General features: G+C 51.2%; 2 protein-coding genes and 1 non-coding gene across 5 annotated transcripts; 1 reads left to right on the top strand and 2 right to left on the bottom strand.

Annotated features, from left to right (window-relative positions):
- Positions 1-30: 30 nt before the first annotated feature.
- Positions 31-4,479, top strand: LOC117845242 (uncharacterized). Its single transcript, XM_034726208.2, has 5 exons — positions 31-1,680; positions 3,438-3,530; positions 3,733-3,800; positions 3,907-4,048; positions 4,276-4,479. The coding sequence occupies exons 1-5, from the start codon at positions 1,012-1,014 to the stop codon at positions 4,279-4,281; spliced, it is 978 nt and encodes a 325-aa protein (XP_034582099.1). The 5' UTR covers positions 31-1,011; the 3' UTR covers positions 4,282-4,479.
- Positions 4,480-9,969: 5,490 nt separating this feature from the next.
- On the bottom strand, positions 9,970-14,609 carry LOC117843073 (UDP-glycosyltransferase 85A2). 3 transcript variants are annotated; one of them, XM_034723638.2, is made up of 6 exons: positions 13,726-14,609; positions 11,986-12,686; positions 11,020-11,085; positions 10,699-10,924; positions 10,451-10,612; positions 9,970-10,341 (listed from the first exon to the last, which is right to left on the bottom strand). In XM_034723638.2, the coding sequence occupies exons 1-6, from the start codon at positions 14,246-14,248 to the stop codon at positions 10,202-10,204; spliced, it is 1,818 nt and encodes a 605-aa protein (XP_034579529.1). In that variant the 5' UTR covers positions 14,249-14,609; the 3' UTR covers positions 9,970-10,201. The 3 variants fall into 3 exon arrangements, 2 of the variants coding, with proteins under 2 accessions (XP_034579529.1, XP_034579530.1); XR_004637598.2 differs by lacking the exon at positions 9,970-10,341 and having other exon boundaries at positions 10,477-10,612; positions 10,699-10,916; positions 13,726-14,579; XM_034723639.2 differs by lacking the exons at positions 9,970-10,341; positions 10,451-10,612; positions 10,699-10,924; positions 11,020-11,085 and having other exon boundaries at positions 11,630-12,686; positions 13,726-14,473.
- On the bottom strand, positions 11,160-11,247 carry TRNAM-CAU (transfer RNA methionine (anticodon CAU)). Its single transcript is given in 2 exon segments — positions 11,160-11,195; positions 11,210-11,247. It is a non-coding gene; the product is annotated as a tRNA-Met (tRNA).

Here is a 14,609-nt window from a genome sequence, read left to right as displayed (position 1 = left end):
TATACGTTGCAGACTATGCCATATCTTGTTGAGGTTCTGAAAGTTTGTTCTCTTGGCTGGCGTATGTGGCTTGCTGGTTGGCCAAGGCCAATCCCACAACGGCCGTACAGGCCTGCACTACGTGTGTGATCCGGAGACTGGGAGGCGATCCCGTTTGAAGAGAGCGCCGCGCGGCAGGGTTGGCGACGCCACGCTGGGCGCCTGGGCGGGTGGGCACGCCGCATACGACCCATAATGCTTGGCATTCCGGCAGGAAAGGGGTTGAGATGCCGGGGCCCGGGCAGCGGAAGCGGGGCTTCCGTTTCGGACTCTTGGCCGCGAACGCCGGCCTGCCAAGTGCCAAGTGACCCGGGTCACGTCGTGATCGTGAGCGTGTCGGCTGGGGGAGCCAGATGGCCATGCGGTGGTGCATGGGTTCCTTTTCTTCCGTGGCTCGCATTCAGGTCGGTTTCGGCCATCGTCCAGCACTTCTCCGGAGGAATCAGGAACGGGTAGGTCCATTCCGGTGACCATCCTCTTCCTGCCTCCGGGGAACATTCGCCCAATCGCCACGGCTGCCTTCAGGCGCGGGAAAAGAATCAGAGAGTCCTCTCGACGGCATGACGAACCGAACTCTCTTCTGAATCCTGATGCCTTCAGCCTCTATGATCTACTCTCAAACGTTATTTTTTGTTACTTATGACACGCAAAAGTTTCAGAGTTTAGGAGGATCACTTGAGTGCAGAACGCCTCTGTTTACACTAAACAGTGAGTTCTCTCTCCTTGTGATTTACGCTAGGTGATTAGCATTTGAAAACGCCGGCAAATAACTACACACGAGCCGGCCGACACCAATCCGCTGCCACAAACACCCTGCGATGCGAGCGTGCCGCATTAGCAAGGCCTCACCGCATCACCGCCCGGCGAAAACCCCCCACCAAAGTTAGCAGAGCTCCAGGATTAACCACGCCACCCGCCCTCCCCTGTCCCGCGATCGCCGGCGGGCCACCGCCGTCGTCCTCCCGGGCAGCAATGCCTCCCCCTCCGCCGCCGGCCGCCGGCAGCCGGGGCCGGTGCGTGCTCAGCTTCGCGGCGGCGCGGGACCGCTGCTTCACCCGCCGGTTCCTCAGGGCGGGGCTCCGCCCGCTCGCCGTCCCGCTCCCCGCGGGGCCCGACCCCACCACCACCGTCCACATGTGGGTGCCGTCACGGCCGCCACGGAACCCGCTGCTCCTCCTCCACGGCTTCGGCGCCTCCGCCACCTGGCAGTGGGCGCCCTACCTCCGGCCGCTCATCGCCGCCGGCTTCGACCCCATCGTGCCCGACCTCGTCTTCTTCGGCGCCTCCTGCACCAGCCTCCCCGACCGCTCCGACGCCTTCCAGGCGTCCACGATCAAGGCGGCGATGGACGCCATCGGGGTCGCCAGGTTCGGGCTGGTCGGCGTCAGCTACGGCGGCTTCGTGGGGTACCGGATGGCCGCCATGTTCCCGGAGGCGGTGGAGAGGGTGGCCATGATCTGCGCGGGGGTGTGCCTCGAGGAGAAGGACCTGGCCGAGGGGCTCTTCCCGGTGGCCGGGGTCGGGGAGGCGGCGGCGCTGCTCGTGCCGCGGCGGCCGGAGGAGGTGCGCCGGCTCGTCAGGCTCACCTTCGTGCGACCGCCGCTCATCATGCCGTCCTGCTTCCTCTGGGACTACATCAAGGTTAGTTTCAGTCTTCAGTGTTCAGATGTTAGCGAATTTGGCCTGAGATTCCTATGTGCTCTACTGGATTCATCACACGACTATAGGATACCTGCTGGGATTATAAAATCACATTAGGGGGCAGATTTAGGCACCTCTAGATGGGAGAATGTTGTGTTTTGTGTTCTGTGGGATGGTAACTGCAAACTGCGTTGAATCGTAGCGGTGTTTCACTTTTCTCATTGAACATTGTCTGGTGCATGTGCAGAGACCAAAAGTTAACCTTGGAATCTGGGCTACACCATTTGAAATATCTGAAATTGCTAGGCTTCAGTGATCACCTCAAATGCATTGAACCAGTAGACGTACGGAGTAGACGCTTAACAACTCACTAGATATCTTGTGCTCATTCTTCCCCTGAAAGAGAATTGCTATTAGTGGACACTAGCTCACTGATGAATCCACTCTACACGTCGATTTGATGGAGCCGTCAAAGCCTCATAATGCTTACACGTGTCACTAGTGGGAACAGATCATCGTTTTGACTTTTGTCCCATTCGCTTTTTTGCTTATGATTTGCGGCCTTCTGTGGAAGGCAGAGGCATGGCCGCACAGCCACCAGCCATTTGCACGTGCAGGGCCCATGGTGGGCTGTGAGTGGTGGCAACACACCCAATGTAATACGGGTATTTTAGTAACTTTGTCTTTGCTTTGTTCCCATGATCAATACTGAAATACACACTCTTATGTTCTTGGAGCTTCCCTAAGTTGTATTACAGAAATTATTGAACCAGAGCGACGCCTTGTTCACAAGCCATTCATGACATCAAGCTTAATAAATTGCTTTACCACATTTTTTACCGCTCAAAAAAAAATGCTTTACCAGATACGTGTTAGGAATTTCAAAAGATATTGAAGTGCATGCTTGAAGCTTCACTTTTTATCTGAACTTAAATTTCCTTCTTTTGTATTCCCAAAGTATACCCAGAAAGTAGTCCTTTTATTTGCAAGTGGAGGCTGTTTCCACCTTCCAAGTACTAGCAAAGCTCACCTCCATGACACGCCTCATCGTTTTTATGCAAAGCTACCTTCTTTATGTAAAGATTATTCAAAGCTACTTGCCACTTCCCCTTTGATCCGGTGCTTTCACGACTAACTACCTAACTTGAATCATCCTTCTGACAGTGGCTGGCTGTAATGGTAGAACATTTTTTAGCGAACCAAGTGCGATTTGTAAGCTTACACATTTGATAAGGTATTTAAGTGTACACTATTCACATGGATGTGCTGCTCAAACGCTAAGTGTTATCTGAAACAATATAACCCGACCGATTTAAACCTATATCAACACCTCTACACCCCAAAAATTATACATCATCCATCCACGCTGAAGAATTAGCCCGCTTTTGTGAGAAGCAAGTATTTTCCATGCTAGTCCAATGAATTCCAGGCATATGGATGCATACCTCTGCGGCTCTACATCCTAAGCTATGTTGTCAATCCACTCTTGTTTCTGAAAATTAATATACAATTCTCTGAAAAACTAGCTAGCAATCCTGAGATGCAAATGGTTGAAGATTGAAATATTTGTTAACATGATATATGCAAAGCTTTAATCGTCATTAAGATTAGGATACTGAAGAACAACATAAGAAACCGAATAGTTACAGGTTCATGAACATTCATGGAAGGCTGTACAGTAAAACATCATTAATTTGATTTACCTGTGACCCTAATGACTAGTCTTCTAAGTGTGGCCTTGTTTTTCTACATATCAGGTGATGGCCTCGGCCCATATCCAGGAGAAGGCTGAGTTGCTATACGCTTTGATTAGCGGGAGACAACTCTCAACCCTTCCAAAATTGACTCAGGTAGTTTCTTTGTAAAACCTTGCTTCTCAAAGCTAAATGCCAACATGTTTATATTCATATACTAGAGAGAGTTATCTACCACCTGCTTGTGATAATGCATTCATGAATTTGTTTTATCAACTCGATAACTATGACACTAAAAGGGAACAAATGATTGCAGCTTGTTCTATTGATATAGTTTTCTCAATTCAACCTAATGCAGCCGACGCTTATAATTTGGGGGGAGCAAGATCAGGTGTTTCCAATGGAGCTGGCGCACAGATTGAATCGGTTCGTTGATGCTACCTTTGAAATCCTTTTAGAGTCATGAAGTTTACTTTGCCAACGTCCCCATGAAAATTGTTACGATATTGCTGATCACTTGACAAATTCACAGGCATCTAGAGGGGAATTCTCGATTGGTTGTCATAAAAAACGCTGGGCATGCAGTCAATCTTGAGAAGCCCAAGGAGGTGTGCACGAACATCATTGAGTTTTTCAAAGAGCCGGTTGCTGAAGCTGCAAACGGGGTTGACAAGGTATGAGAATCTTTGCATCTTTAACCAAGAGACTAAGCTATATCAATGTGCAGAGTTCCAGGACTAAATTTTTACTAGCTCAATTCCTCAACAGTTGTATAGCATTCTCGAAACACACCTGCAGTCCTGCACACAAAAGAACACATCCAGAAACTTGATAATTGATATGAACATATGTTGGCACGGTTCCTGCATATCCTGTAACCTTTTGTCGATTCATCTCGCAGGTATAGCTTCACCAATGGCGGACAGGCCTTCGCTGGGCATCTGCAGATCCGCCGCTACAAACGCAAACCAGGACAGATGTGTGACACACTGTACATCTCTCCGCCATTATCTGTTGTATCGTATCAGATTAGTTGCAAGCATGTGTAACGGAGAACAGTGCAGACCAGACCAGTGAAATCCCTGTGCTGTTGCCGTTTCTCGCATGCCTTCGCTTCCATATTTTTGCCGTGTCGGCTGTCGCTTCTCACATGCATCACCGCTTGACCATGGGGAGCATCACCGCTTGACAGGGAATCGCGATTTGGTTGACCATGGGGAATCGCTATTTGAGCATTTGAAACTGACGCAGCTGCATGTGAGCACGCAGAAGCAATTGACGCATATGACTTGCCATCCCTGATACCTGTTCTGCTGTTCAGTGTTAGCCCGAACAAACCTCCACTGTCCCGTAGTAACTCTCAACCTCAGGATCACTCACGTTTAGCTACGAGACCTACGAGCTAGCCAACAGGGCGACCACCCATTGTTATTAATAATTTCTAAATACTTATTTATGCAATTAATGCAGACGAATAAATTTGTGTAATAAAACTCGGCTAATGGGCTTAAGTTGCGCAATGGCACGGCAACTAAAGTTTGGGAACAATCGTTACGGTGATGTTGCTCCTGAAGATGGCCTAATAAGCCTCGTCTCGCAAAAAAAAAAAGAGCCTAGAAGTGATCAAAATGCAAACATTAGCTTCAATTTTACTGTTTGACATCAATCATCCACCGGTAATCCATCCGGCACACGCACGTATGGTATCACAAGACACGCCTGGCGCACGCAATCTCCTCCTCGATGAATGGATGGGGCTGTTGATGCAGGCTCGGTTGGGCTGCTGTTTGGTTTCCAGGTTGCATGAGCCTGCACGAATTTTGTCACCGTTCCTCACGACCGGTGGATAAATTCATCAGGTTTAACGAGTTTTACAAATCATCAACCTTCACCAGCTTGGCTTACAGGAACAAAATGATGCCAAATTGAGCTACGATAATCAGATCTTTCCAGTGGAAACGCACCATGGATGGAACATCAACAGTGTTGTTAGATGCACAAACCGCATGTACGCAGCTAACGCAGTGTCCCTCGATGCAAAGTTGTCTGGGAAACGATGCATTTGCTCATGACATTTTGCCCATGCCAGGTCATCGCCACCTATGGTATGAATGTTCAGAGTAGTGGCACAGTAAAATTCACACAATTACTTTGTGAAACCAATAACAAAATAGTGAGTTTCAACAAAGTGGCTAGATCACACTGAAACAGGAGTGTTTAAATCACCACTGTTCTGCTCAACACATTAACATGATCCATTGTACACTAGCAACCTAACAGCATAACATCCAGCACAAAGAGCTACAACTAGTAAAGCCATAACACAGCGGCCTCGCCCGACTACATGGAAATGCCACATGTGGTTTGGCCACCCACGGAGATGGTAAGGCTGACACACGGCAAACCTTTTATAGTATTACTGAAAAGTGAGAATCACTTTTCATAATTTTTTTTAATAAAGGAATAGTAAAATCCCGAGCGTATCCGGCCACTATTACAAAAAAGAAGCACACATATCCTTTGCAAAGCTAAAAATGGTGGATAGGTTAAAAGCAAAACCTTTTACTAAACCGCCACCTGTTCTTCGCGAAGAATTCAATAGCTGTAGATTCCAACGCTCGACAAGCCCATGAAATAGTTTCCCGGTCTCCCTCCTTATGAAATGGAGCCCAAAATCTGATCCAGTCTGTAGCCCTGAAAAGAATTTGCAAACAAGTTTGTTTGGATTTACAGTCCAAAGGGCCCAGGCCCAGTGAACGAAAGAGGATTTCCTGCTGGTTTTAGATATGGTTAATGTTGACACATCATATGGCAAAAGGGACAAGTGCTTCAGTGTGAAACTTACATAGCATAACTGATTCATGTTTTCCCTAAAACGTGTGATAACAATATGCCAGAGTGTGGTTTTGATGATGTTGAAGGTGCAGATGTCGCCTTCCTTGAGATTATTCTCCTGAAAGAACCTCTTCCAACCCAGCACAAGTGTGTAGCTGCTAGCACAAGTGTGTAGCTGCTATTCTTGTATGATGCACCGTGCACCTTCCAAGATTGAGTGCTGTTCATTGAGATCTTCAGCATGATCGTGAAATGTCCCCGCAACCCAATCACATCATAGAAAGCTGTTGACAAAGACTGCAATGATTGCCATCACAAAAGTTTCAGTAAGGAGTCAACAATGCACTATATATCACAGGGGATGAATGCTGACTGCTAGATCTAAACTCTGCTTCTTGGGTTTGATAACAAGATCTTTAGTGCATTTAAGCAATAAATGTTATATAGTGCAGCTGACGTTATATCAAATCCAATACTGTAATACATTCTTTTGTTTCGTCCTGCCACCATGTGCATATATGATCAGTATTTAAAGAATCAAATGACCGTATGAACATGCTAGTATCTATTCCTATGTAAGGAAATAAAAGCTGTTAACAGGAGTCTCTGATGACATAGGCCCGGCCACTAAATCTGACAGTTAGCCCGGTAGGTAGGGGTGATCGTGAGATACTCCCCAGCGAATTTGATGGCAGTTATTTAAAGATCGGGTGAGTCGTTCCAACATGTTGATATTAGATTCATCTGATTTTTCCGTCGCTATCACATATTGGCTTTTTCGTTCTGATCCTTGCGCGCGGATCCTCTCTTGATGACCTAGCGCCGTCAGCATCATGCGGCATCACCCTGGCGCAAGAGTTGCGGTGGGTGCAATGCGCTCCCAAGCTGCACTTGTCTACGCCAAGCCAGCTACCGCCCAGAAACCCATCTATGCCGGCTTTGCGAGCACACGAAGGATGCGGCCAGCAGATTCCTACGTCCCTGCACGTCTGCATGCGGCCAGCAAAATCGATCTACAAGGAGCATACGTGAACAGGGAATACTCTCTATTCTATTTTTTTTCTTATCCGATCATAAGCAGCCGCTTTGTCTTTTGATCCGAGGATTATTCTAATGAATCTGTTTTATGAATTGTGATGCGTGCATCTTCTTTGTCCATGTGACTTGCCGAGAACCGGAGGACGGATCCTGTGGGTCAAAATTCGTGCATGCTCAGGGCGCTTGGAGGAGGCATTACTGAGGCGGCGCCAACATCGTCTTCACCAATGCTCTAGCAGCAACAACACCGCCGACCACCTTGAGTGCGCCGGCCATCGCTTGATGGATCGGCTATGATGAGTATGCAACACCAACGCTCCAGCGACAGCTGCATCCACACACTCAGACCTGACATACTAGTCGGGCACAAGTCCCGACTCATTCACTTCATCAACTGTTCGCCGACCATGACGACTGAGATCATACCTAGGACTTCTAAGCCCTGATTTTCCGACTCGACCACAAATCAAAGCTAAGCTATATATTCAACTAAATATTTTACAGCTTCTGTATATCTCCACACGCCTCAATTCTCCTATGTCTCCGTGACTTTCGCCGACCACCCTGTCACACATCGACTGCTTACACAGCTTGGTCCGTCCACTACACGGGCAGTCGGGGTTACGACCTACGAGTGCCCAGCGCACGTTCTCGCTTTTTCGCACAGTTTTGACTGCTTTACGGCTTGTCTATCTCTCTTAACTGTTGCTAAAGTACTTGGGTAGCACACGCCTTAATCCGTGAAGACTGGCCCTCATGTGTCGCTTCCTGCTAAGCACGCTTGAGCCCGCCTCGGCAACACCCCGGCAGGATCATGTGCTTAAACGTAACGGGCTAACTACTCGAAGAAATTACATGGCCTACAAGAGCAAGATGTGAAAGAATTTACTTCTACGTCAAATAAAACTCCGAGTTATTCAATTATTAAATGCTCTACATTATGCTACATAATCTTTGTATTGTTCTTTTACCACTCCAAAACTACTTGGCGTGCCTCCCATTGCCCAATCGACCTCTCTGGCTTGTGGCGGGAGGCAACTCAGCGTGCTTCCGTGGCTCGGCTGGCTCCCAGGCTCGGGGGCCGGGTGCGGCAGGCGATTTGGCGTACTTCCATGACACGGCCGGCTCTCAGGCTCAGGGGTTAAGCGTCTTATTTTGGTCGGCGTGTCTCCTTAGCTCTGCTAGTCCTCGCGTTCGGGGGCTATGCACCGTATTTAGATCGACGTGCCTTTGTGGCTCCGCTAGTCCTTGCGCTCGGGGCCTAGGCACCTTATTTTGGTCGGCGTGCCTCCGTGACTCCGACAGTCCTCGCGCTCGAGGGCTAGGCGCCGTACTCAGGTCGGCGTGCCTACTGCCGCTTGACGACCTCTCAGGCTCGGGGCGGGAGGTGACTTGGCGTGCTTCCGCGGCTCGGACGGCTCCCAGGCTCGGGGGCTGGGCGCAGGAGACGACTCGACCGGCTCCCAATCTCGGGGGTCGGGCGCTACAGACGACTTGGCATGCCTCCTGCCACCCGGCCAACCTCTCAGGATCGGGGGCTGGGTGCGGAAGGTGACTTGGTGTGCTTCCATGGCTCGTACGGCTCTCAGGCTCGGGGGCTGGGCGCCACGGACAACTCGGCGTGCCTCTTGCCACCAGGCCGACCTCCCAGGCTCGGGGGTGGGTGCGGGAGGTGACTTTGCACACTTCCGCGGCTCAGCCGGCTCCCAGGCTTAGGGGTTGGACGCGGGATCTCACTAGATGTGCATCCATGGTGTTTTCTCAAGACGAAGACTACAAGATCAAGGATTTTTCTTTGAGAACTACGCAGCTTCTCAGCAACTAGATGACGAAAGCACTCAGGCAAAGCTTATCCAACTCAGCATTCACGTCGGGATGCCGCTCAACTCCACACCGCTTGGGGGCTTGACAGTTATGGATACCTTGGTACCCTCATGGAGGGCCCAGTCGACCACTAATGGGCTAGCCCAACTTGATGAAGAAGGTAGAATCTAGGGCTCCTCACAAGCAGTTGTGATCCGACTAGATCTCATCTTTAGTAACCGACTGGGGGTCCTGCCATTTAACCATATCTCTCAGAGTATATAAGGGGAGATAGGGATACTCCTAGGAGGACAGCCAATCCCTCAACACAACAACCAATACCCGCGTGCAGGGCGCAATACAATCCCCCGAAACAGGATGTAGGGTATTACGCTACACTGGCGGTCCGAACCTGTATAAATTTCTGTGTCTTGTGCCTTGCATTACCATCAAGTTCATGGTCTTGTGATCCTCTCTACCTACAAATCAACCATCTGGGTACCCCTCTAAATGGATTGTCGGTCACTAAATCTGACAGTCGCATTCTTCAGGAGGAGGAGCGCTTCAAGGTCACCCCCGTCATTTTGGAACGGGAGGTAGGAGGTCATGCTGGATCCGGAAGAGCTCTAGCGCCAACCCTGCCATGCGGAAGAGCTCTAGCGCCAAGATTAGGAGGGATGGCGGTGATGGTGGAGTGGATCTAGTAGGGATGAGGGAGCCAGCCGCCTTCAACCGTTTATATAGCCCTAGGGTTTGCGACGATCTGTCCTCTGCTGTTGGATGCGATTTAGGGTTTGTTAGGAGTTGGTACGATTGACTCCTACAGCTTCGAAGCTTGGCGGGCCTGCTTGCGGGAGGGCAGGCAGCTGGGCCGGGCCGGGTGGTCTACAAACAGACATTGGGCGGACTGGTTATCCGAATTTATTTTTATTTCTATATTTTTTTATTTTTGCAAAACTAGTGTTATGAGTATCGGTACATCCTTGATGCAGAGCAGAACGAGCATCACTTCAACTGTCAGCCCAACGCGACAAGAAGACCAGCAAAAGCAGCGCGATGACATACTCCCTTGTACCTTTCCCACGCCACGACCGTTCGATGTGGACGAACAAACAGGCAGTATCATGCGATCCATCCGTGCCCGGGCGGCATCACGCACCGATCTCCTTGGCGCCGTCCATCCAGATGATGCACCGGAGGCACCTCCCCTGGTCGAGCAGGTCGAACGGGCTGTTAATCTCGGCGAACCCCAATGATTCCGATGCGTCGCGAACTCGCCCAGCTCCAGCTCCTGCAGAGAAAACCAAGACGGCGACGTCTGTTACTGCAGAAGATGGAGTTCAGATTTACGAAAACAATCACGGTCCACGGATCACGTGGCCTGACTGATCAGTGATCACCTTGTCGAGGTACTTGTGCGCCAGCACGGGGATGTCGTCCTTGGGCTTGATCCTGCCGAGGAGCACACCGGTGACGGACCTCCCCCGCTTGATGCCCGACGACGATATGCTGACGGGCGCCGCCGCGGCGTCGGTGCCCAGGATGATCGTCTTCCCCCACCCCTGCACGCGTGCAACCGTTATTAGCATTGCACGAGATCGCGCGGCCGGGTTCCAGATGTACAGTGCTCCGCACGAGTCGGGCGTACCGTGCGAGAGCTTTGGAATGCTTCCGCCATGACCGAAGGTATGCCGATGCGCTCGAAGCGGCAGGGCCGGCTCAGGCCCCATGCAACAGAGGCGACGGCCGGGGGCCCTGCAGCCTGGGGGCCCAACGGCCAGCACGTACGGTAAGAGCTCTGCGCTTCGGTAGGCCTTCACCCGTGCGCAGCATGCAGGCACGCGATGCGACATGGTGACCATCTGGCTGAAATTCTACCAATTAGCAACAATAAGCATGATAAATTAGCAATTAGCAACAAGATAAATCAAAACAAGCTGCATGCGCTCGTAATAAGCATGATACGTACCGTTGGTTGAGACCCTTCTACATTCGCGATCTGGCAGCAGAAGGGCGTGCCTTTACGGTGGTGGAACTGGAATTATTAGAGGAACTTGGATTTATATATTTCTCAAGAGCTTGAGCATGGAAGAGGGGATAAAAAAGAGTTGGGGTGAGAGAGGCTCGAACTCTCGACCTCAGGATCACTCACGTATAGCTATGAGACCTACGCGCTAGCCAACTGCGCCACCACCCCTTTGTGTTGTAACTCTTAGTAAATATTTATAAAACCACTAGGAAAGGGTACCAAAAGCCAAAAGATCATGCTCTCATTTTCGGCTCGTTGCCTCACACATCAAAGTTAAATATATATGTATATATGTCGAGGACCAATTTTGCAAAGGATTAAGAGGTGTGCAAGAACATCATGGGTACGATGTATGGAGCAATATATCAACAGAAAGGTAAAAAAGAGTAAATTTCATCGCTAGTTATCCCGATCCTAGTGTTAAAAAACCTAGTATGCGTCACTTAATCCAGGTTTTGTGTGCGGATGGCATTGTGGATTATGGCCTTGCGCAATGGTATAATCGAAGTTTGGAAAATCGGGTGATGGTGATCAAGCTTTGACGAAGTGATTAAATGGCAAACGTCAGTTTTATTTTTATGTTTCACATCAATCATCCACCGATAATCCATCCGGCACACGCACGCACGTACGTGCGTGCGGCATTACAGCACACGGCCGGATTCAGCATTTGGCGAGCGCCATCTCTTGGACGAACCTCTCCAAGTTGGCGCACGACGACCCGCCCGGCGCGACGGCCGCCCTGGCCTTCTCCTTCCACTCCGCGGCCTTCCTCCTCGCCGCCGCGCCCCTCCCCTCAGCGCCCATCAGCTCCCTCACGGCCGCCTCCACCTCTTCGCGGCCCGCCTCGCGCGGCATCTCCAACCCAACCCCCCACTCCTCGCACGCGTACCGGCAGTTGGTCACCTGCTCCGAGAAGAACGGCCAGCACAGGAGCGGCACCCCGGCGCGGAGGCTCTCCAGCGTGGAGTTCCAGCCGCAGTGGCTCAGGAACCCGCCCGTGGCCGGGTGCTCCAGCACCGCCTCCTGGTCGCACCACCCCACCGTGAGCCCGCGCCCGGCCACCGCCTCCGCGAACCCCTCCGGCAGCGCCCACCCGCCGCCGTCGCGCACCATGTCCGGCCGGACCACCCACAGGAACGGGCTCCCCGCGGCGGCGAGCCCCCACGCGAACTCGTCCATCTGCTCGCCCGTCACCACCGTGATGCTCCCGAAGTTGACGTACACCACGGAGCCCGCCGCCTCGGCGTGGCCGTCCAGCCACGCCACGCACCGGTCGTCGCCCCGCCACAGGCTGGAGGTGAGGGAGGGCAGGTACGACGGCGGCGCGACCTCCGGACCGAGCGGGCCCACGGTGAAGGTGTTGGGGAGGCGGGCGCGGATGGCGCCCAGCGCCCGCCGCTCCAGGTCGTCGAATGTGTTGAGGAGGATGCCGTCGGCGGCCGGGGAGTCCAGCTCGCACTGCTTGATGTTGATGGTGAGCATCGTGTCGTCGGGGTCCGTCGTGCGGATGAACGTCGGGAGGTCGCGGAGACGGGCGCCGGGCAGCATGCCGGCGATCCAGTCCACCGGGGTGTCGAGGTACCCGTTGGTGAAGCAGCTCTCGTCTGCGTTCATATACGATCCATTATTTTATGACGAGTATATTAGCCTAAATTCTAAAATAGCCTTAAATTCTAAAATAAAAATCATAGAGCTACAGCAGAACCATCACATCCTAAACTAACGAACCCATCTCCAGTTGGTCCGATCTGCCTTAGTCAATCAGCTCTCAGTGGGACATCCCAATGGGACACCCTTATAGCTAGCTCAGCCGGCCCACTTTGGATTTGTTCTTGTGGAATACAATAGGTTATCTCCTTGTGCGTGTGCATTAAGCTTTGTTTTAGTGGTGTACACTTATGAAGCTGAAAGAGTTGGACACGGATGATGCCATATCTTCTTCAAAAAAAATGATGCCAATACGCCATCTAATACCACTAATCACTTTCACAGATGAATGAAACGTCTGAAAGTGCGGGGAGATGCGTTAGATAATACGCAACGACAGTCAAATTATGTGTTTAATTTGGTAAAATGCGGTCGAAGAATTCTACTTGTGCACATCTACAAGGACTGAAAGGCTCCATGCCAAAAAGAAGAAGAAGACGTAAGAAACCTAGAGGAGGAAAAAAGCACATCCACTGATGTAGGAGCATCGATCTCCTTGTGATTTCTTTATTATATACTTAAGTTATGATAGTGGACTATTACGTATGATAGAACATATTTTCATTTTAAAAAATTCTCATGGAGCATTTAGATGCCCTCGGATCAGCACTTGTATTCAAAATTCACAGTAGATTTTGGGATCGCATCCTTTGATGCTAGTGGAGTAACAAGTCTCATTTTTTCAAGTCCAAGCTAAGTGTTTAATCCTTGCGAGAAAAGAGCAAGTGCTCAGGATGAACTTAATCAGGAGTTCGTTACGTATGAAACACACAATTTAGTCATCGATCCACAAGCAGCTTGATCATCAGTCACTCATAAACTGAATTAGAACTTGGCTCATGATCCAAATGATTGCAATCTACTACTAGTTTGTTCCAGGTCGATGGTTAGAACTTAGATGCAAATTTGTCATGCACACTGGCTATATTTGGTTACCTTTGAGAGGCACGTAGCCTCTCTTGACGAGCTGATCAAAGTTGAGGTACGCCAGGAACCCGCAGCCGCTGGGCGTGAAGAAGAGGTACGCCGGCAGGCCCATCTCCTTGGCGACGTGCACCACGTACCCCATGGCGCCGTCGGCGACGACGCAGCTCACTGGCGGGGCGTCGCCTGCGCGGTTCAGCCGCTCGACGAGCCCCCGGACGGCGGCCGGGCCCGTCCGGCGCGTGGCCTTGCAGAGCGCCCAGATGTCCTGCGTGGCGTCGAGGTCGGAGAGCGGGAGGCCGTCCGGGATGGTCTCGAACCGGAAGCCCTCGTCGCCGGCGTCGAAGGCGGCGGCGCCCCGCGCGCGGAGGAGGCGGCCGTGGTTGTACTCGGTGTGGACGAAGGTGACGTGGAAGCCGCGCGCGTGCAGGGCCTTGGCCAGCTTCAGGAACGGGTTCACGTGGCCCTGCGCCGGGTAGGGGATGAGCAGGACGTGCGGCTTGGCCGGCTTCGGCTGCGGCTCCGACGATGCCATGTTGTTCTCCTCCTCTGCTCAGGGCTGAGGCTGCTGTTGATTGGGCTGCGTGGTTAGGGAGGATGGGAGAGGAAGAATATATCAGCTGGTCAAGATAAGAAGGTCGATCTGCGGACTTAAATTTTGCTCTGTTGGAGGCAACGCCGGAAGCCCGGAACAAAGCGAGATTATAGTACGTTACAACTTGGTGTGGAGCATGGACCATGGAGTGGACACGACAAAACTAGCTGCTTTAAAATAAGTTCAAATCATATAAAGAGCATATGGTGGGATGGCAATCTCGTTGGTCTTTATGTCTTTAGTCAGAGAAATAAAATAAAATAACTAAAAAAATGCGGCAGCAAATGATAGCAACAAGGTG

Source organism: Setaria viridis, chromosome 2, assembly GCF_005286985.2.
Source record: "Setaria viridis chromosome 2, Setaria_viridis_v4.0, whole genome shotgun sequence".
NCBI lineage: Eukaryota > Viridiplantae > Streptophyta > Magnoliopsida > Poales > Poaceae > Setaria > Setaria viridis.
The sequence above is the reverse complement of the archived record's forward strand: the minus strand, read 5'-3'. Positions and strand labels throughout refer to the sequence as shown.

What these genes read in the sequence shown, in the direction of transcription:
- LOC117845242 (XM_034726208.2), top strand. Translation starts at nt 1,012, where the DNA reads ATGCCTCCCCCTCCGCCGCCGGCCGCCGGCAGCCGGGGCCGGTGCGTG. An exon ending in CCCTTCCAAAATTGACTCAG is followed by an intron (nt 3,531 to 3,732) that starts GTAGTTTCTTTG and finishes AACCTAATGCAG; the next exon opens with CCGACGCTTATAATTTGGGG. An exon ending in CTGGCGCACAGATTGAATCG is followed by an intron (nt 3,801 to 3,906) that starts GTTCGTTGATGC and finishes ACAAATTCACAG; the next exon opens with GCATCTAGAGGGGAATTCTC.
- LOC117843073 (XM_034723638.2), bottom strand. Translation starts at nt 14,248, where the DNA reads ATGGCATCGTCGGAGCCGCAGCCGAAGCCGGCCAAGCCGCACGTCCTG. An exon ending in CATTCCAAAGCTCTCGCACG is followed by an intron (nt 10,613 to 10,698) that starts GTACGCCCGACT and finishes GCACGCGTGCAG; the next exon opens with GGGTGGGGGAAGACGATCAT. An exon ending in CGCACAAGTACCTCGACAAG is followed by an intron (nt 10,342 to 10,450) that starts GTGATCACTGAT and finishes TTTTCTCTGCAG; the next exon opens with GAGCTGGAGCTGGGCGAGTT.